The sequence below is a fragment of the Diceros bicornis genome, chromosome 15 (assembly GCF_020826845.1).
Source record: "Diceros bicornis minor isolate mBicDic1 chromosome 15, mDicBic1.mat.cur, whole genome shotgun sequence".
Taxonomy (NCBI): Eukaryota; Metazoa; Chordata; class Mammalia; order Perissodactyla; family Rhinocerotidae; genus Diceros; species Diceros bicornis.
Window position 1 is genome coordinate 18063641 of NC_080754.1, and position 21713 is coordinate 18085353.

Sequence of the window (21713 nt, forward strand, 5' to 3'; positions counted from 1 at the left end):
TTTGGGTGAGTCATTTTATGCATCTAGTCTTCATTTTCCTTCTCCACCAACTGAGAATAGCAGCAACCTACGATTTATAGACTCCTTAGTAAAAGCCAGGCCCCATGGTAGAGCACACGTTGTAAGGGCCACCTCACTTAATCTTCACAATAACCCAACGAAACAGGAGCTAACTCACCTTATTTTGCAGATGAAGAAACTGAGGCTTGAGGAGATTAAGTAAATTTCCTTCACAACCCTCAGAGAGGGGGTGATGGAGCCAGGATTCCACCTCAGGCTGTGCGACTCTGGGGTCAGCACGCATCAGCATTGTGCCTTCTCAAATGATGATGCTCACCTCATCCTGTGTCTGGTGGTCAACTAAGCACGGATGGGAAGGCACACTGTACACTGAGTGCTGCACCAAGTTAGCTCCTATTACTTAAAGGATTCAACGTTAACTTATTTATGCATTGAGTACTAACTGCAAACCTGGTTCTAGTCTACAATGTACAGTTGGTTGTAACGTACGGAGAAAGAGAGTGAGAAAAGAAGCTATTGGCTCTTCCTTCAAATAACTTACATTTGATCAAGTGTTGGGAAGAAAAAGAATGTATCTCTATAGCAGATTCATAACACCAGAAATCAAGGGCATCCCACACGCTCACCAAGTGAGACTGAAACAAAGCAACTGCTCCCCTAACCCGTGCTCCATTGGAGGTCACCGACAGCGAGTGCTGGCATCAGCATTTTAAAAGTTGCACATAATAGTAACCACGAGACCTCCGTTTATCTCTTATCCTGTCTCTCTCCAGGAAATTTCAAGGCAAATATCTGAAATGAGTAAATTTTAATTCTGAAACAGTTATGCAGTATTCCCAAAGCTGTAGTTTAACAGACAGAGTCTAGGCACAATATCATCACAAATGGTGGTTTATCTAGTGTTCACTGGAAATGTTACCACCAGTGGGTGCTTCTGTACTTCAATGGTACGACGAAACTAGATGTTCACAACGATCACCCCGAGGCAGTCCAAGTTCCTAAAGTGCTTTGTGGATTAAAAAAAAAAAAAAAGAAAAAAAAGAAGAAAAGTTTCCTTTGGCATATTTTTGCATTATATTTTATCATAATATAATTTTTTGAATATTAGACACCATAATAAAATATGTGATGACATCATTGATCAGAGCACCTCAATCCCCCATTATGCCAAAACAAGTAATTCTGTACAGACATATGTCCAGTATCTTTTTTTCCCCAAAAAAGCTCAAGCCAATTTTATATAACTGTGTGTCTGGCTACGAGCAACTCTAAGGGGTCACTCCTTGCATTAGTTTCCTATTACTGTTACAACAAATGGCGACAAATTTAGTGACTTAAAACAATAAGCCACTTACAGAGTCTGGAGGGTCTCACTGGGCTTAAAATCAGTGTCAGCAGAGCTTCATTCTTTCTGGAGCCTTTAGGGGAGAATCTGTTTCCTTGCCTTTTCTAGCTTCTCGAAGCTCCCTGCAGTCCTTGGCTTGTGGCTCTCTCCTTTATCTTCATACCACAGCACAGCATTTCAAATCTCTCTCTGACTATAAGCCCTGCTTTCGTCATCATATCTTCTTCTTCACTCTGAGCCTTCTGCTTCCTTCTGATAAGAACATTTGTGATTACATTGGGCCCACAGATAATCCAAAACAATCTCCGCATTTCAAGATTGTAACTTAACCACATCTGCAAAGTCCCTTTTACCAAGCAAGGTAACATATTCACAAGTTTTGGAGATTAGAACGTAGATATCTGTGGGTAGGGCATTATGCTGTCTACCACACTCCCTTTAATAATAACTCATTCATCATGATGCTCTTCTTCTCTATCTTTTCCATTTGGCTTTGAACTTTTGGAAGCAATAGCTTCTTTCCATATATGATTGTTAGGGTGATCCTGAAATGAAAATTACTAAAGTCCATAAGATTGAAGGAAGTAAGTTCATACAGAATCTCTATTAATATTTGACCAAGGGGTCAAAGCCAGCAAGAAAGGGGCAAAGCTGGTAATTGTCCACTGCTACATGTTGGCCTTTATGGGCCTTTATGGGACCTCTGGGACCTTATGCCTCAAAAATGGGAGTTGCTTAGACTTCTGTTTCTTAAACCTTTGACTTAAAGATTAGAACAACTTGGACTTAGAGCATAAAAGGAAGGAAGAAAATGATGGAGAATATTTTCCTGGAGCCAGACAGTGAAGAACACAAGAGGAGATTAGGAAGCAGAAATGAGGAGACAGAAAGCCATGCTGAAAGAAACTTTAGATGCCATCTGACAAGCCTTTTGAACATGCAGGTTTGGCTGCCTGCCCAGCTACACCATGCACCCATATCCCTCTGTGCATTGCTAGAGGAACAGGAAAGCATCCCTCGGAAAAAACATCCCAGTGTACACAGAGAATAAGGGAAAGTCATGACTAAAGTTATGAGAGAGACACTAGCCAAGGCATAATAGAGGTTATAGCTGTGTGGAGAAAATGTTCAGATGGGAAGAAAGTTTATGCAGGTCAAGCCAGATGGGGCTTCTCTTTCTCAGCTGTAGACAAACGTCCTCTCTGCTAAGCTATTGCCCTAAACTCACATTGGCTGCTTGCCTCTGAATTATGTTGCATATTTCTTTTTCACCTCAATTTGGGGTGTTTCATAAGCCTTGACATTTGCAAAATCATTAGGGTTTAAATAGGACACCTGACAGGTCTATTATAAGCAATGTTTGAAGGAACAAGATCCATCATTTCACTGTGTTCAAGCCCAGTTAAGGCACAGAGAAATTCCTCTATAGCTAAATCACCGGGATGAAGGAAACATGAAAACGTGTCATTGTTAGCTGGGTGTTTTTTTTCTTTTTTTCTTTTTTTTTGGTTCTTCATACAGGAATGGTCACCTGTGGATTGGTACCTTTGCACACAGACCACCCTTTTTTCCGTTAGAAATTTTAATGAAACAACAACAATAGCAACCATCTTTATTAAAATTTTAACAGGTCGATACTGTGGGAAGTGCCTCATGAACATTATCTCTTTAATTCCCACAACAATAATGAGAAAGTCATATTATCCCTCCATTTTGTAGGTCATTATATGGCCGAAGGAAGTCATTTTGCCATGGTCACACAGTTAGCAAATCATATCTAAAATTCAAACCCACGTTAGCCTAATTTTATCCTCTTAGCAACAATCCTTTATGTTTCTCTACATAGACCTTTATCTCTATAGGTAAACTTGAGAACTGTGCAGTATGGAAAATCTCCTCTCCTCAGATTACTTGACAATAAAGACAAGATCTAATTACATTTGATTTGAACACAGCAACACTTGGAGCTTCCCACACTTTGCCTTTCAAAAGTCATTTGGGTTTGTTCCATTAGAATCTCATTATTCTCTAATTGTTTTCTCTGCAAAGCAGATTGTCGTGGGTTGAAGAGTGAGCCCCCAAAAGATATGACCAAGTTCTAACCCCAAGAACCAGTGAGCATGACCTTATTTGGAAAAAAAAAATCTTTACAGAGATATTTTATTTAAGGATCTCAAGATGAGATCATCCTGGATTTAGGGTGGAACATACATCCATTGACTGATGCCCTTATAAGAGAAAGGAAAGGGAGATTTGAGACACCCAGATATGGAGATCCAGAAGAAACAGCCATGTGAGGACACAGGCAGAGACCAGGGCTATGCTGCTACAAGCCAAGGAACACCAAGAGCAACCAGAAGCTGGAAGAAGCAAGGAAGGATCCTTCCCTAGAGCCTTCAGAGGGAGTGTGGCCCTGCTGACACCTTGATTTTGGACTTCTGGCCTCCAAAACTCTGAGAGAATAAGTGTCTGTTGTTTTAAGCCACCATGCTTGTGATAATTTGTTGGAGCAGTCCTAGAAAACTTACACACAGATGTATTTTGATGGTGCAGATATCAAGATGGTTTGATAAACATTACTAAGGAAAACTGTATGATTTGTGACTGCAACTTGGTGTCAGGAATGCAGCTTTGTACCTTAGTTTCTTACTGATGCAAACTAAGAAATCACAAAGTATTAGAATATTTATTTTTAAAAACCTAAAAGGTGCAATAATATAAAATTCATACAAATAACCTAAACAAAAGTGTGTATATATATGCATATATATGTAAATGTATATATATGTATAAGCAAATGTGTATACATGTGTGTAATGTAAGTGTGTGTGTGTGTATATATACATATATAAAATCTTTGTATCATTTGTTGCATGTTTGATTGGTTTCTTATGAAATGCCAACAGGAAGACAAATTTATATAAAGATCCTATTAATATTTGCTAGATTTTCCTCTTTCCCTGATCAAAGCCAGGAATGGCCCTTCGGCAATGCTCTTGGGCCCAGTTCTCAATTCATAGGTGATTGCCTGTAGAGCTCTGAGCTTGAGATGGGAATGGGTTCTGAAGATTCATAGAATCATTCATGGATGATTGGCTAGTAGCTCCTATAAAAATTAGAAATTACAAATGGTGAACACTGTGGACATGCCTGGCATGGAGTAGGCACCCCATTATTAACAACAGCAGTTGAAACTAATAAGGCTGTTACTAGTGGTTGTGATAATAGTAGCAATAATGGTAATAGTAATGGCACATGTGGTGAGAAAGACCTGAATAATCATTTTTGTTTGTCTAAATCTCACGGAACTCTCTCATATAAGATAGAAGCCTCAAAGAAAGGGAACAAGCTCCTTATATTGGTGTTTTGATAAATATTGAGAATCTGTTCAAACTCAGAAAGGGACCACCTTAGGCAGCTGAGATCAAAAATGGATCTTCTTGATCTCATAAGACAACTCTTAGTGTATCTCCACAGGCAGGCTCTATTTAGGATTGGGTTAGAAGCAAGATGAGGCGCTTACAGGCTGCCCATGGAAGCAGCCCTTTCTATATCCTCCAGTCACCAATCACCCACCTTTACACAGCAAGAGAGAATAAGTTATTGCTGTTGCCAGACACTTCCTTGGCAGAACCACACTGTGGACAAGAAACAGACCTGAGTGAAGAGTCACATACATCCTTAAGGACTTAGCACCATTGCACACTAGCCTCAGCAGAGCCCCTGATCCATTCTGACATCCAGCAGCTGATTCAGCCTTCTGTGGAGACCTGAGTGCTTAAATGTTCCTGGGGAATTTTCTCCTCTAGCAATGATCAGTAACAGAACTGCTAAGGGTAGAAAGTTATAGCGACTCACTCATACTTAAAACAAATTTTCCTTTCAGCCTAGCCTGGATGTGTTACAGGGATAACTGAAGGGGACATGCTTTGGGTTTCCTACTGGTTCTCTGGCATTATGGAGAAGACACTTGGGGCTTCCTCCATTGACAGGACATTTGGACTCGGAGGGGCGCAAGCAATAGAGTGGTAATGCCATTCCCATTTTGGTGTCTGGATTATGGCTGCATATCCTGAGTTTAAGAGAGGATTTAACTCCAGGATATATCCAGTCCTAAAGAAATGTGAGAACAGAGCCATGGCAAGTCTGTGACCCAGGAGCTCCGAGAAAGACAGATGAGCCAGGTGGTCAGCATCATGAAATCAGATACTTATATGCTACGGACTAAACTGTGTTTCTCACAAATTCATATGCTGAAGCCCTAAGCCCACTGTGACAGTATTTGGAGATAGGGCCTTTGGGAAGTAATTAGGTTTAGATGAGGTCATGAGGGTGGGGCTCTCACGGTGGCCTTTATAAGAAGAAACACCAGAATTTGCTTGCTCTCCTTCTCTGTTCACACACAAAGAAGAGGGCTGGTCAGCACAGAGTGAGATGCCGGCCGTCTACAAGCCGTAAAGAGAGCTCTCACCAGAACCTGACCGTGCTGCACCCTGATGAGGAACTCCTGGCATCCAGAATTGTGAGAAAATTAATTTTTGTTGTTTAAGCTCCGCAGTCTATGGTATTTTGTTACGGCAGCCCAAGCTGACTAATACATTGTAGGGACAGTTTTAAAAAAATAAGTAGGCTTATAGAAGTCATTACAGGTGCAGCAAGCATAGTGACCACAAACAATTACTTTCCTAGAGAATAAAAGATGTCTACCTCTTCTCTCTTCAAGGAACAAGGGCAATCCACCTATCTTCTCCCAGATGGCTCCTAAAGGAAGCTGTCTAAATTCCAGAGTTACTGAAAGAACTGCCCACACCAAGTGACCCTAAGCTATGGGCAGCCCAGTCCTCAATACCATGTGTTATATTCGGAATGACTTTTGGTCTAAGGTGAAATTCTGGAATTTGTTGCAATTTGAAGCAATTTTCCCATGGCTTTATTTATTTATTTATTTATTTATTTATTTACTTATTTACTTATTTTTTGGGTGGCAGGAATTTTTTTTTTGTTTTTTGGTGAGGAAGATTGACCTTGAGCAAACATCTGTTGCCAATCTTCCTCTTTTTGCTTGAGGAAGATTGTCACTGAGCTAACATCCGTGCCAATCTTCCTCTATTTTGTATATGGGACACTGCCACAGTGTGGCTTGATGAGCGGTGTGTAGGTCCGTGCCCAGGATCCGAACTAGCGAACCCCAGTTCACTGAAGCAGAGTGCGCAAACTTAACCACTACATCAACAGGCCAGCCCCCAGGAATTTTTTAAAATGCAAAATGTCTCCTGGATTGCCTAATAAAGACTAACTTATAGTAACTATCTTCCTGTCTGCTTTTCAAATCTCTGATTCTCTGATCTGCATCGGTCTTTCCACAGCCAAAACAGCAGAAGGCCTCAGTGCCCAGGCCAAAAAAAAATTAAAAAGACATAAAAAACCCGATGTCATTCAAAGACTGACATTTCAGTTTTTATTACTAGAATACCTTGAAGAATTAGATCTGATTTGCATTGATATTTGCCAACTAAATTATTAAAGTTTTTTTCTCTTTCTCTTCCCTTCATCAGATTTTAACACTTTAGTCAACAGAGGAGCAAGTCATGATTTAACAATCACGTGACTTCACAGAGACTTCTGGCCTTTGAGCTGTTGGCCAGTTATAGAAAAATACTTGATTTGATCCATAATGAAGGTAGACGGTGACACATAGAAGTAATGGCAAGGTATTTTTTGTAAAGGAGCCTGCTTCTCACAGATGTTTCTTGAAGCAACATTGGGTAATTTTCTCGGCATGTCTATCGTGGGCAGTGTGAGCCCATTTGAGTTCCCTATTGAGGTTTCTCTGTTTTATTAGAATTAATTGCAGCCTGAACTTGAAAATGAATATGCCTAGGAAAAATTAGGATTTCAGAAATGTGTGCACGTTTTAAGTGATATGTTAGCCTCAAACATCATTAGACTGTAGATAGAAAAAGACAAAGTGGGCATTTCTGTGCAGTTGTTACTTTTGAACCTCTTCATCTAAAGTGATAGAAACGCTAAGCATAGAAATGTGATAGTGCATTTATATATCAAATAGTTTTAAACACACACACATACATACACACCAGGTCATCAAAATATTTCCTTTTGGGGGCCGGCCTGGTGGCGCAAGCGGTTAAGTGCACGCGCTCCGCTGTGGCGGCCCGGGGTTCGCTGGTTCGGATCCCGGGCGCGCACAGGGGCACTGCTTGGTAAGCCATGCTGTGGCGGCGTCCCATATAAAGTGGAGGAAGATAGGCACAGATGTTAGCCCAGGGCCGTCTTCCTCAGCAAAAAAAGAGGAGGATTGGCGGATGTTAGCTCAGGGCTGATCTCCTCACAAAAAAAAAAAAAAAAAAAAAAAATTTCCTTTTGATTTATCATTACACAGAAAGAATCCTAAGTGTTCCTCTAGTTGTGCTTGGTAAAAATAGCACACAAACTGGACTATCTCAAAAAGATGCATTTTCTTTAGTGCAGAGGTTCTCTAAATTTATTGTGCACTAGAATCATCTGGAGGGTTTGTTAAGCTACAAATCCTGGGGCCTTGTGTTTCTGACTCATGTAGGTCTGGAGTGGGCTCCCCTAATTTGCATTTCTAATAACTTCCTAGGTGATCTTGATGCTGCTGGTTTGGGGACCACACTCTGAGAACCACTGCGTTAGACTATCTATAGACTGGTTTTATGACTTATTTTGGTCAAATAGAGTGCTTCATAGTGTTGCAGTTAGTCCTTCCTACCGTCTAACCAAAATGACTACTGTAATTTAAGTCTACATTTTGCGTTGCAGAATCTAAGATAATAAGGACAACAAACAGCTCTTGACTAATGCTTTCTCATTAATCAATCACTTTCATATACATTATCTCACTTGAGACAAACAGGAATCCTGGTAGATGAGTAGGCATTATATTCATATTTTATAGGTGGAAGGTAGAGAACTTAAAGGATTTACCAAAAACCTCCAAAAAAGTAAATGGTAGAGAGCAGAGACTCGAACTCAGGCTTTCTGACTCTGAATTCTGTATTTGTTCTACCAAGTCACTCTTCCTTTTAATCCTTTACATTTGTAAAGAGCTTTACACTTTTCAAACCACTTTCATATTCATTATCTTATTTGATCCTTCAAAGCAACAGCGTGAGCAGGCGGGGCACATATTGTTGTCTATGTTTTGCAGATAAAGCCATTATAAAAGATGATGAGAAAAGTGGCTACTGTCATTCAGATGGTATTTCTTCATACATTAGGCTAAATTTTTCCTGCAATATTTAGCAGCAGCATCTGATGTAGTAGATAAAGCATCAGATGCTCTCCTTTCCAAGTGATAAATATTCAATGGCACAGTATTGTAACCCCACCCCCACATCAATTTTTCTCTTTTTTTTCTGTTTTCTTGATAGGAATACATTTGGAGGGAGGGCAGGTGGGGATAAAGTTTAGGATTACTAGTTAGTAGGAAAGTGGAGAAAATTCTTTAACTTCTACAACTCGAACACTTAGGAAAACAGCTTTCTCTGTACACAAAGACTCTTCACCTCTAGTCCAGGGCTGTTCAAAGTTTAACGTGCATACAAACCACCTGAGGATCTTGATAAAAGGCAGATTCTGATTCAGTGAGTCTGAAGAGGGGCTTAATATTCCGCATTCCTATAAAGCTCAAAGGTGATGCCAATTCTGTTGATCATGGTCCCAACTTGATAGGCAAGGATCAATTCTATTTCTCAAAATCATAGTTATTTTTATTATTCTCTGAACCATCTCTGAATCATTAGGGTGGAACAAAGAAATTAAAATATAAAACATTGTAACAATATTTGGTGAATACTGTGTACATTGTAGGACTTACCTAGGTCTCTGGGCTAGGCTATTTATACATCCCAGTATCTTCCAACTTATTTTGAGCTCAAGATCCAGGATGATGCTTAAAATGTGGTCTGTGGACTCGCAGTGCCAATATTACCTGGGTGCTTGTTAGAAAGGCTGAATTTCAGGTCCCATTCCAGACCTAGTGAATCAGAATTTGCATTTTAACAAGATTCTCCAGATGATTTTCCAGCACAATACAGTTGGAGAATCACTCCTTTAGATCTTTTTGCCCTCCCATGCTTTCATAGTCATCATTCTGCTCACCTGGCTGGTCATCTGATTCACTGGGAGGCTTTACTCCTACAGAAGCCTGGAATTCACCAAAACAGATGATTTAAGTGTGGGGTGAGCCAGGGAATCTGTGTTTTTAATAACTTTGCTGATAGGTAATTCTGATGATCAGCTAGATTTGGAAATCCCATTGATTATCTAATAGTGGAGATGAAAATTATGCCACAGATGGCTACAGCCAAAAGGGATGATTTGTAGTGAATCACAGAAGGTATTATAAAACTTACAGCTCTGCAATGGAGATTCATTTTTCAGGTTGGCTCAACCTGTGAACTGTTCTCTTACCACCAAAACCAGGTGGGCGTGAACTTCTGCCACTCAATCCTCAACCCCCAACCCCCAACCCCAACTATAGCACTAATTCATTGGAGTGACAGTGCTGAGAGCTTTGTTGCCACGCATGTAAGAAAAAAATTCCTTCCCAGATGCAGAAACTTGCAGTAGACATTTAAGAGTATCTTATGGAAAGAAAATGTCCTAGATATATTTGACATGTATGTTATATAATACAGCAAAACTATAGTTTATGAAGATTCTGTTCTTAAAGTCTAAACTGTAAGCAGGTTCTAACAGAGAGTTTGACATTTATTCAGAATAAATAATTCATTTGTTCATTCAATAAATTTTTACTGAACACTTACTCTGTGCTAGGCACTATAATGGAACCAAGGACATGTAGTTACCTGCTTTCATGAGGAAAATAGACAGTAAAAAAGTAAACAAATGTTTAAGACAACTACTGAATGTGATAATAGCTGAGAAAGAGAAGAACAATTGCTGATAATAAATGAGTGATAAAGAGAATATCAAAGGATCTGATACAAGAATGTGAAGATTTCAGAGCATTCTCCACAGCCTAGTGGATAATGATGTGAGTCAGATGGAAGTGAATCAGCACATCAAGGCAACATAAGGAGAAAAGGATCAGAATAGGACTTAGACAGAGAACTTTCCTAAAATTTCCAAAATGTCTCAGCAAGAAATTAATGAAACTATCAAGTGGATAGCCTTAGCTCTATAATTCTATTTTATCATTTGCAGTTTGTTTTCTATTCATTCATATTTTAACTACTTCTCAATGTGTATTTAGTTTACACTTCATGATGTGAGCTAATTCCCAACAATAGTAATTTTTATAAAACCCTTAATTGAATAGCTCAATTAATTGATTGATTGATTGAGGACTTATGCTAAGCAATGTGCTGAGAATACACATATGAGTAAGGCATAGTTTCTGTATTTTTATAGGTCTTACAATCTAGAGATTGCACATAATTATAATATAATTTTATTAGTTCTATGATATGGCTTCCTGGAGGAACTGTCATCTTGAAGGTCTTGTGAGAAGAAGTTATACCGACAAAATGATGATACAGGTGGGTTGGGAAATCATGTTTCAAGAAGTAAACCAGGATGTGTCAAGGCCCAAAAGCAGGTGGACAAGGCATATTCTTGAAATATAGTTTACCTACTGCATAAATTTGAATAGTTAGGGGTTTAGGAATAGGAGAATAAGTTGAATGAAGTGCTTTAATGCCATGCTAAGTAGTTTGAACTTTATCCCAAAGGCTTTGGGGAATTGAGAAATTAAGTAGGAAAATTAGCTTGACTATTTTTTATATTTAGAAATAGTGTTTTTGTAGTAAGGGTAAATATCTAGTAGCAACGGGTCCAATTGGAAAACTGTTGAAATACAGGTGAGAGAAAATGTTGCTTTACCTACATTGTGACGATGACAATGGGAAAAGGGGAATGAATTGGTAGCTAAGGAGGTAGAATTAAGACAATGTGTCAAATGAATTATTGCTGGGGAAAAGGAAGAGAAAGAAGCCAGGATCACTCTCAAGTTTCTGGCTTAGACAATTTTTATCTCCTACCCTGGGCATCTCTTGGAATTTGTCCTCTGGCCCCTTTGCTTCTGACTACCCTAGGTAAATGCCTTGATTCATGGGAGCTAGGATTGCCCTCCTTAGCAAGGACCTACATCAGACCTACTCTGACATCTCACGAGGGATCTTAAGATAGATCCTAGCTGACGTTGACAGTAAAGATCCTAAAATTAATTGCAGGTGGTCCATAAGAGTTACATAACCTATCCTGACTTCTTCTTGTGTAAGTAAGCTGTATCAAATACATTGTGAGTCCTCTTGTCTCCTCTTCTATAGTGGTTTGTTTGGCTCCTAAGTAAATCAACCTGCACTTATTTTAATGAATCATTATGTTAATATTTGCCATTTCAACAATTTCATGATCACTTTGATCTTTTTCTATGCTTCTCCAAAAAGCTGTAATTTAATATTTTCTTTGTTATCTTTTTATTGTGTAGCCCCTCTGTAACTGTTCAATGGCTTATCCTAAACATCACAGGTCATTTTTTGGTGTCATAGTACAATCATCACCTGAAACACCAATTTTGTAAGAAAATAATAAGCATTGTAACTTACAACCTATAGGTTCTATATGGCTACAGCTAATAAAGTTACTATGACATAGCCAGACTTTAGAAAAACTGTCCTCTAGAAGAAGCATGAACACATAAATAAGCCACACTAGAAAATCTCTCCCTAACAAGAGGTTGTCATTTCCTTTTGAAAAAGGAATACCTCAAGTGGGTATGTTGAGATAAGATGCAATATAAGATATAAAATATTAAGACTGGCCTTATAAGAACATTTTTAAAATCTCCCTTGTTGTTGTGTTGGAATGGAGGATAGACCTGGATAAAGATGGTATTGAGGTTGTTTTCAAATTATCACTCTTCCCCAAAATTATCACTATAGGAAGGTGATGTATGGATAAATAATAATTAAAATAAATAATAAACATAAGAATATCAATAATAGCTAACTCTCTACTAAGATCTTTGCCTACATGTTCTCTTTTAATTCTCATGATAACCTTTGACAAAGATTCTATGTTTAGACATTTTAAATATTTGAAAACACAGACTATTTGGAATAATGGCAAAAAATATTTGAAATGATGAGATGCTGAGAGATGTGGACTCTATGTCTGCTCTACTAGTCCACGTGCAAAGTTTGTGATTAAGCTATTACCCCTCCCCCACCGAAGCTTCCAAAATGTTCTGGAGCACTCAAGCCTGAGCTAGTCCCCCAAGGACATATCCAGGGTGGTTCACTTCTCTTCATAAAAAGTATTCTGGAGATCTGATGACAATGGGTAGAGTAAGAGTGGAGTGCTGAGGTAGTGGTAGGGCATTTGTCCAACACTCATCAGAATGGCCAGCACATCTGCTTGTAGAGATCCTCCCACAGCTTAAAGGTTGACATTGGGAGTTGTGGGTCTCTCCAGGATTTTTAAGGTTTGGAGGCCAGTAATCATGCAGTTAAGTTCTATAGTTTTCATTTTCTAAATTATGCATTTGTTTTAATGATAAGGTTACTGAAAAAGAGTTTGGTTTACTTGATTAGGCTATTATGGAAAGAATATGTTTCTGATCCAAATTTCAGATATTTACATACACACAAATAACAGTCCATATACCTGCTACACTGGGAAAGTAAATACACTGGTATGTACTACATTGTATATTTAAAACCAATATGCAAGTAAGATACTGAAAAGAAAGTGTAGCAAAATTTCCCACTCTTTGGAAAGGGAAAAAAAGAATATTAGAAAGTAAAAAAGAAATAATGTGTGCTAATAAGAGAGATTTAAAAATTTTTAAAATTAGCCTAACTAAACGCTAACACGATTTCACATAAAGATATTCGCCTGGATTCTTAAATGCATTATTATATATGCTTTTTCTCTGCCTAGGATACTCTTCCCTCCCCTACTTTCTTGGCCAGGTCCTATTCATCCTTGAGGTCTCAGCATAAATTCCCCTCAGGGGAGCTTTGCTGGCCTTGCAGATTTTGCTATACAGCCCTGTTTTATGGTCTTATTGAATGCTATAATTTTCCTTTATACTATATAAATCTAATTAAGTGGTTATTCACGCTATTATTAGTTTAATGCTCTGCTTTTTTGTTGAACTATAAGCTCCATTCGCGCAGGGACCATGTCTGTCTCGCTCTTTACTTTGTCCTTTTACAGAGTAAGCATTCTATAAATATTTCTTGCCAAAAGAACAAATTGTGAGATGGAGATCAAGATTAGTCTGAATATAATTCTGTATTGGTGGATGACATATTTTAAAACCAATATCAAGTAAGACAATAAAAAGAAAACATAACAATATTTTTCTTTATTTTTCTGCTCTTTGTAAAGGGGAAAGGGGAACATTAAAAAATAAAAATAGGGGCCGGCCCCATGGCATAGTGGTTGGGTTCCCGCGTTCTACTTCGGCGGCCTGGGGTTCACAGGTTCGGATCCTGGGCACGGACATACTCACCGCTCATCAAGCCATGCTGAGGCAGCGTCCCATATAGAAGAGCTACAACTCTACAACTATCATACACAACTCTGTACTGGGGCTTTGGCGAGAAAAGAGAAAAAAGAGGAAGATTGGCAACAGTTGCTAGTGCAGCACCAATCCTCCTCAAAATAAAAAATGCAAAGAATAAACAAAAGAAATCAATAGAACAGGTTGAACCATTGTTCTCATTTAAATTGTCACTATATGGTCAAGACCCTTTACCTGCAAAGTGCACAGGTTTAATTCTTCCACATCCATATACTACCAAGATTGACTCAGAGAACTTTCTGGAAAGTCCATACAAGAAAATCCCAGAGAAAGAATTTCCTGAAACTTAAACTGTAGATCATATGTTCTCTGTGTGAAATGTGAAGTCATACTAATTCTAACACGCTAACTAAAAAGAGCTGATCATAGTTACCTGCCACTTGTACTTCTGGAATTCAACTTAAAGAAATGAGTTTTGTTTAACATTATATATTTCTCTCAAACCGATGAGGGCAGAGTCTAGGCTGAACATATTAATAATTGCTTGAGTTATAAAATTAGAAGTAAGACAGATGGGGCTATAGCATTAGTGGAGATCAAGCGTACCATCCGGCAAGGATTGGAACTTGGAAATGAACTGAAAGTGAATTTCCAATCAGGTGATCAAAACCCAACATCCAATGAGAAATGCAATTTCAGACCCTCTGGAATCCTCTTAGCTCCTCCCAGCACAATGTTTTCCGACCCATCTGATCAAAATACAAAATATTTCTTAAGCGAGATTTCTGTACTCTGTGTTGATGGGAAATCTGGCCTTTGGCTTGGACAAGAGAATTGTGCAGCACCTCCTAAGTTGTTCTTACCCTAAGAGGCTAAATCATCAATGTGCCTTTTTTTTTCCTCAGGTATAGAAAGCTACTGAGGTTGTAAAAACCTTTGTAGAAACGAAATACATAGAACTCTTTCTGTAACCTGAACAATCCTGACACTACATGAGGCACACTTGAGAAAGGGACTTCCTCTAGAATATGCAAAGAAAGATTTAGAAACAAAGTTAAATGAAGACGAGAGCAGCACTGCTCACAGAAGGGAGATCAAACACACCATAGAAAATACATGTTACGGTGCAATTGCCCTCTGGGAGTTACAGGATTGTGAAAGTCTAACTTAATTAAGGGAGAAAATAGGTCACATTTAACAACCACATACGTGACACATCATTTTGACTATATATAATAACTGAGGAGGAGAGAAAAATTAAGAAATCAGAAATATAAGAACGGCAACCACAGAATGTATCAATCTCTTCTCCTCCATCCATGTCAGGTATATGTTTTGATTTTGTATATATGAAAGATTCACCATTCTTCTAATTTCCCTCCTTAAAAACACTTGCAGTATACTGGAAAAATAAATTTCAGGTGTCAAAAGAAACAAAATGGCCCAACCAAAAAGAAAAAAAGAAAAGAAAAAATTGAATTAAGAGGTAAAAAATATTCTTCTCCTCATAAAAACATACCTTGCACCCTCTTTCCTTTCTCCCCCTTGTGTCATCAAATGACAGATAATCAGGTACTTGTGAACTCTGCGTGGAATCTTCCCCCTTTCAGGGCTCGATGTCCCTGTGGGGTCGAGCTAATTACAGGTACATTTCCTCTGCAAGGCAGTCACACTCTGTACTGTTGAAGGCACAATTAATAATTGAACAAAGCTAGCTGGAGTTTTTTCCTCACACGGCCACGGGTTGCAGGTAGCTTTGCTGTCACACAGGGAAGCAGAGCCTCTTCTTTGGGCGTCTCCCAGAAAGGCTTTGCGTTATAGTGTGAAAAGGATCGCCCTCTATTTCCAAATTTTGAAAAGAAGGGAAAAAACCCGCAAAAACAAACAAACAAAAAAATCCTAGTTTCCTTTATAGAATAGTAAAGAGAAATTTTCTCTCTGGTCACCAGGAATATGATGAGGATGAGGTGGTTATTTAGGTCAGATGTGAAAGAGATGAAAGAGCAGGCTTGGGAATTAATACCTGTTGTAAGGGAGAATTGCAGTCTGCCCTTGAGGCTGTGAATGCAGCAGGGAGCTAGTTTTGCATGTGCCAGAATAGAATTTGACCCACAGAGAGGGCCCAGCTAGAGGATTATAGAAGAATAAAGTTCTTTCCCTTGAGAAGCCTTTAGGAACTTAATGGAGAATATCCCCAATGCCCCATGGAGTCATAGATGAGTGCTGAAAATCCTTGTCCTGTGCCCCAAGCCATAGTCTGGAGCAGGAGTCTGCAAACTATTCTGTAAAGGGCCAGATAGAAAATATTTCAGGCTTTGACGGCTAAGCCATCTTTGTTGCAACTACTCAACTCTGCTGTTTTAGACCAAAAGTAGCCATAGACAATATGTAAACAAATGAGCCCGGTTGGGTTTCAATAATGCTTTATTGATGGGCACTGAAATTTGAATGTCATATATTCTTTGCATGTCAAAAAATAGAATTCTCCTTTTGATTTTTTTCCAACCATTTAAAAACCATTCTTAGCTTGCAGGCAGTACAAAAGTAGGGCAGGCTGGATTTGGCCCAGGGACTGTAGCGTGCTGACCCCTGGCCTCACTATTGGGAATCCCTGTGAGTACACTTATTTTTCTAGTTGAATTTGAAGTCTCTAAGGTTCTCTGAGTGTATGTGAATGCTGCCTTTACTCTGGAAGATCTGGCTTGCCCTCTGGTCTTTTATTGACTTGAAACATCATGGGTAACCAGGTTATTCAAGGTTCAAATCATATGTTCATTATCGTTAAAAAGTTTACTAGAGTTAGCCATGAAAATCTAAACTCCTAGACCAAGCCTGGAAAGGCTTTGAAACTCTGGTTCTATCTCATTATTTTTCTGAACTCAAGGGATAAAAAAGAATATGTCATTGAGTTCAGGTCACCAATAGCATTTTTTCCTGAAAAAAAAAAACTATTTACTAGTCAGTAGTGTACCAAAAGAAATAAAGTCTTACTATTAATGCTATTCATTTCTTGATTATAACTTGAATATAATCTATTTTCTTTCCTTCTTCCTTTCTTTTATCTACCACTTGTTCCACAAAAACATTAAGAGATTATAAGTAATATATGTATATAGACATTTAAATTAATTATATAAGGTGAGACAATATAAAAATGATGGTAAGAGAACAAGATGAAAGCAAGAATGTGGTCTATTTATGGATTTAATGCCATAAAATCCCACACAGTTTGTTTAAAATCCATTTTGTTAACATGTAACTTATATACGATTTCCGATATTCTTTTACAGATGGGCCATAAATTTGGCTCTAAGTTTGGTAACAGTCAATACAATGAAGGACTCATGATCACGTATAAAAATTCACTGAGTTCATTCATAAAAACAAACCATTGCTTGGAAAAAGGACAGTAGAAATAACGAACAAAAAGAGGAATTTCCCCAAAGGGTCCTTTCAAAGGGAAACTACGTAATAAAATTAACAATCTTTCGAAAACAACATTATAGAAAATGCAATGATTTTAGAGAATATCTGTTACTACATCTTTAAATATGAGTCAATAACTTTTATACCAAATTGTCCTTCAGTAAAAGGAATTCTACATGGGCCAGGGGTAGGTGATGTGGGATTGGGAGATAACATAATTCCATTCAAATAGAATGTGCTCTGGAGGTTTAATTTAATCCAGAGGAAAGGTATGCATTATCCAGAGGTTCACGCCTCAGATAATCCTCCATATGTATTTTTTTTCCACATGAAGTATAAAATGGGTCTACGAGGAAATGAGTTTGAGTGTGATCTCTCAAATTAGTGCCTCATGTACTGCTTTTATGTATTATGAAATGACAGTTGCATGTGTTAACAATAAGAATAGGTTTTGAATGATATTCTCTTAAGAAAATAGAAGCCTCTAATAAGAACAGCTGCCTAAATAAGAGACCACTCCATAGAGTGGTCCACACTTCACCTGAGAAATTAATGTGAGGTCTAACATAAAATGGAGGCCCCTATTCTCACTCCACAAAATACAGAGTTTTTTAAAGATGTTATAACCAACCACCACCTTGGCCTTTTAGAAATATCACAGGATAGCTCCTGTTGTATGTCTAGCTTTGCACAACAATTTTTCGTGGTGTTCATTCCAAAATGAATATGTTGTAAATTAATTCTCTAGATACTTGTATGAAGAAACTTTAAGAGACTATCAGATATAAATTAGTTAAACGTTGGGGGCTATGTACCAAAATACATGACATTTTATAAGAATAATTGATCCACAGATCCTCTTTCTAGAAAAATTAAATAACAGGCCCCACTCTACAAAGACTGTGTCATTTGCAAGGCCATGGTTTTGCATACAAGAAAACATAATCTGTGTAGTAGGGAAGTATGCAAGCAGCTAATCCTAAATAATTTGGTAAAATATTTAAATGAAGCTCAAAAAGAAGGAGGGCCTCAGGACCCAGTTACCGTGATGGTGGTGGGAAGGGGGAAGGAAGGATGCAGAAGACATTCCTGGGAAAAGATTTTCTGAATTTTACCGAATTAGCATCAATAGCTGGGGATCCATAATGAGCTCATGCAGCTTAGTCTATGCCTGATGCCCCTCCACAGAGCCAGATGTGAAGGGCAGGACAGTAGAAGTCACAAACAATTTTGTACTATTCTTGACAGATTTCTTCACAAAGTGCTACATAGTAGAAAACTATAGTTAAAAGCAAAGCAGAACAAAAAATATACAAAGAACTATGTAAATTTAATCCATACAAAACATTGCCCCAAGACACTCAAGCACCAAACTGGCATACATTTTAGACACAGTAAGTCATTTACTGCATTTAATGCTTCTATATTTGTTGCCTTGGGAGAGTATTCTATTGAAAATGAAATAAGAGCTGTCTATCTATCTATCTATCATCTATCTATCTATCTATAATATAGTACTATGGTTGAAGACTTTATAGAGATGAACACATTAGCAAAGACCAGGGAGGACCCTAAACAAGTCTTATGTCACAATTCTATTAGTGTTTTAATAACAAGATACATGCTTGTCCTTTGGATCCAATGGAATCTCAGAAGCATGAGGATATTTTAAATTGCGTGTGGTACCTTGGAGACTGGAGAGTTGCTTACCAGTTGGTGTAAGGTGTCTCCAGGTAATAACAGGTTCAGGACGGCCATTGGCCATGCAGACCAGGGTCACATTGCTGCCCTCATTCACAGTGACATCCGAGGAGATGTTGGAGATCTTTGGTGGAACTGTAAAGACAAAAGCAAACAGAATATGTAACCGTGTCAATAAAAGCAGGTTTGTAGCGTTGGTCCACACAACTGAAGTGGCAGATTTGACATAAGTGCTTTTATGCCTTAAACCATTTGAATTTTTGTGTTAAGAAGTCGGAGTGCTTTAGGACCCCTTAGAGACTTAGTGAGCAGATGAAAAGCACGGGTCTTAGTATAAGGTGAGAATCTCCGCACTATGGCCAAGTACGGTGGGAAGTACACAGAGTAATATAATGAAAATGTCAGCTTTTTTCTGATTAGAATGGACTTTATTTGGATACTAGAGAGCATGCACATTTATACATACTAAGAATAAATTTTCTTATCACTAAATGTTATCTACATTTATTTTCCTATGTATATAAAATAAATACAGCCCAATCTTTTCTCCAAATGTTGGGAAAATAAAAATAGTGTTATTTAGTTTAAGATTGCATAGTTGTGTTATAAGATGTGGTAATACCTGGTTAGTTATAATCTAGTCACATAAGGAAACCATTGGTTAGCCTCTACCACCTTGGTGTGTGACAGGCCGGACAATGTACCTTAGAGCTTAAAAACTGAATCAATAATGCCTATGTCGTAAATGGATAGGTATTACAAAAATACTGCTATTACTCCAAATACTATCACAACCATTACTACTAACAAATTAACAATAGCTAACTTTAATTATTTACTATACGTAAGACCCTAGGTAGAGGGTATTATTTACCAGTATTATCTCAATAACTCCTTACAATAAGGAAATAATATCCTATGAAGATTTTGTTTATGGTTAGGGAACTGAGATGTAGATGGGGCTAGGTGAAAGGGAGAAAGCAGATTTGAATCTAGGCAGACTCCAGGGCCCACACTCTTAAGCACTACTTGAATGAAACTTCATCTTCACAATCTAGGCTACCAGACGGCCAAAAATGAGAGAAATTACTTTTTGGTGATGTGAGAAACGAGTCCCCAAGGGCTAGCTGTACTGCCGCCTGACTTCCTTCATTAGTGTTCAGGGCGGCAACATTAGATCTCATATCGGTAAGCTTAAGTGGGAAGTGAATTACAAATTTCATCACAGAGGTTATGCACTGATTACAAATAGTAGAGTTTATGGTTTGACTGTGATTTTCCTTTTTTTACTCTGAGTAGCTTATGCTGTCCCTGAGAAAGTATGTGTCAGGGAGAGGGAGGAGGCCAAGAGAGCATGAAGGAGTTCAATAATCAAAGAATCTTATTTTTTCTCACTCTTCCTGCCCATTAGGGACTGTGGGTAGTGACGAATAAAACAGGAACAATTTCTGCTTGTAGAAGCAGCTGCCTGACCACCATGCAATTCCTGTAGATCCCTGTTAGGAGACATTGATGGTACTTAGGCAACTGACCAGGGCAAAGTGTCACAAAGATAAGTGGGACAAGGACTCTCGTGACCTTAACATCCCTCTCACAATGACATCTTATATGGCCTCTGGGTAGGGACCAGGGATACCAAATCAAACCCAATGGCAGAAATGGAATGTACTTGGTTCCCATTATTTAGCAACTTCTATTTATAGATTTTTCTATTTCCCCTTTCGTCTATTGGGGTTAAAGTTCATTTTCTCATATTCATAGAGTGACTTGTAATATATTCTCCCAGACTGTTTCTATGAACACCTGAAAGGTGATACCCATGTTATAGGGAAGAACATGAGGCACAGACAGGAATAATGGCTTGTCAAGCATGATCTCATCGAGAAATCTGGCTAGGCTTAGACCTCAGAGCTCCTGATTGTCCAGTTGTTCTATTGTTTAACATTCACAGTTTCTAAGTCCCAGCTCAGTAAGCCAAGGTTCTGAATATCTCCAAAAAACTATAATAAAATCTAAATCTATTTTGGTACTCAAGGACAAGATTTACACATTGTAAGTGCCTTCTTCAACAATCTAAAACTTGTAACAGGAGGCTATATAGTAATTATAAGAGCTCACATTACTCAAGTTGTAGTTAGTTCTGAATTGCAAGATAGGACATGGCATAGAAAGAATACAGACGTGTTCTGATAAAAAAAAAAAAAAAAGTGGAGGAGGACAGACTCCATAGCCCTAATATAAAAACATGCAAATTTACAAAGCATAAAAAAACTCTAATGGTCGAGGTCCAAGAGAGTTATTACCTAGGATAACATTTACTCCTATGACCTCTCTTTTATAAGAAGCATATATACTAAGGACTTTGCTTTTACGTGGCCGGTAAGTTGAGTCACTTGCTCAATGTTCATAGACAGGTGGTGATAAAACTGGGAATAGAATCTAGAATAATTGACTGCAGGGCTACGTTGTGGACACCAAATCATATTGTTTCTCCTAATTAGGGACAATATATTCAGGTCCTGGATCTCAGATACTGGAGATGCAGGAAGTATTTGTGTTGAACAGCTGGAAATGTAATCGTGTTGACGTTGTATCCCACCTTCCTCTGGGTCACTACCAATGGGTTTCACTCCATCATTTTTCTTCCTGCTTTATTGTACTTTGTACCAGCTTCTTCCCATA

The 21713-nt window shown here is 38.3% G+C and overlaps 1 protein-coding gene across 2 annotated transcripts in view; it reads right to left on the bottom strand.

Annotated features, from left to right (window-relative positions):
* The window catches only part of LSAMP (limbic system associated membrane protein), a 589224-nt gene that overhangs the window by 193635 nt on the left and 373876 nt on the right, over positions 1-21713 (bottom strand). For both annotated transcript variants that reach the window (XM_058555836.1, XM_058555837.1), the window contains exon 3: positions 19041-19166. In XM_058555836.1, the coding sequence (XP_058411819.1) occupies positions 19041-19166 (126 nt within the window). The remainder of the gene's footprint in view (positions 1-19040; positions 19167-21713) is intronic.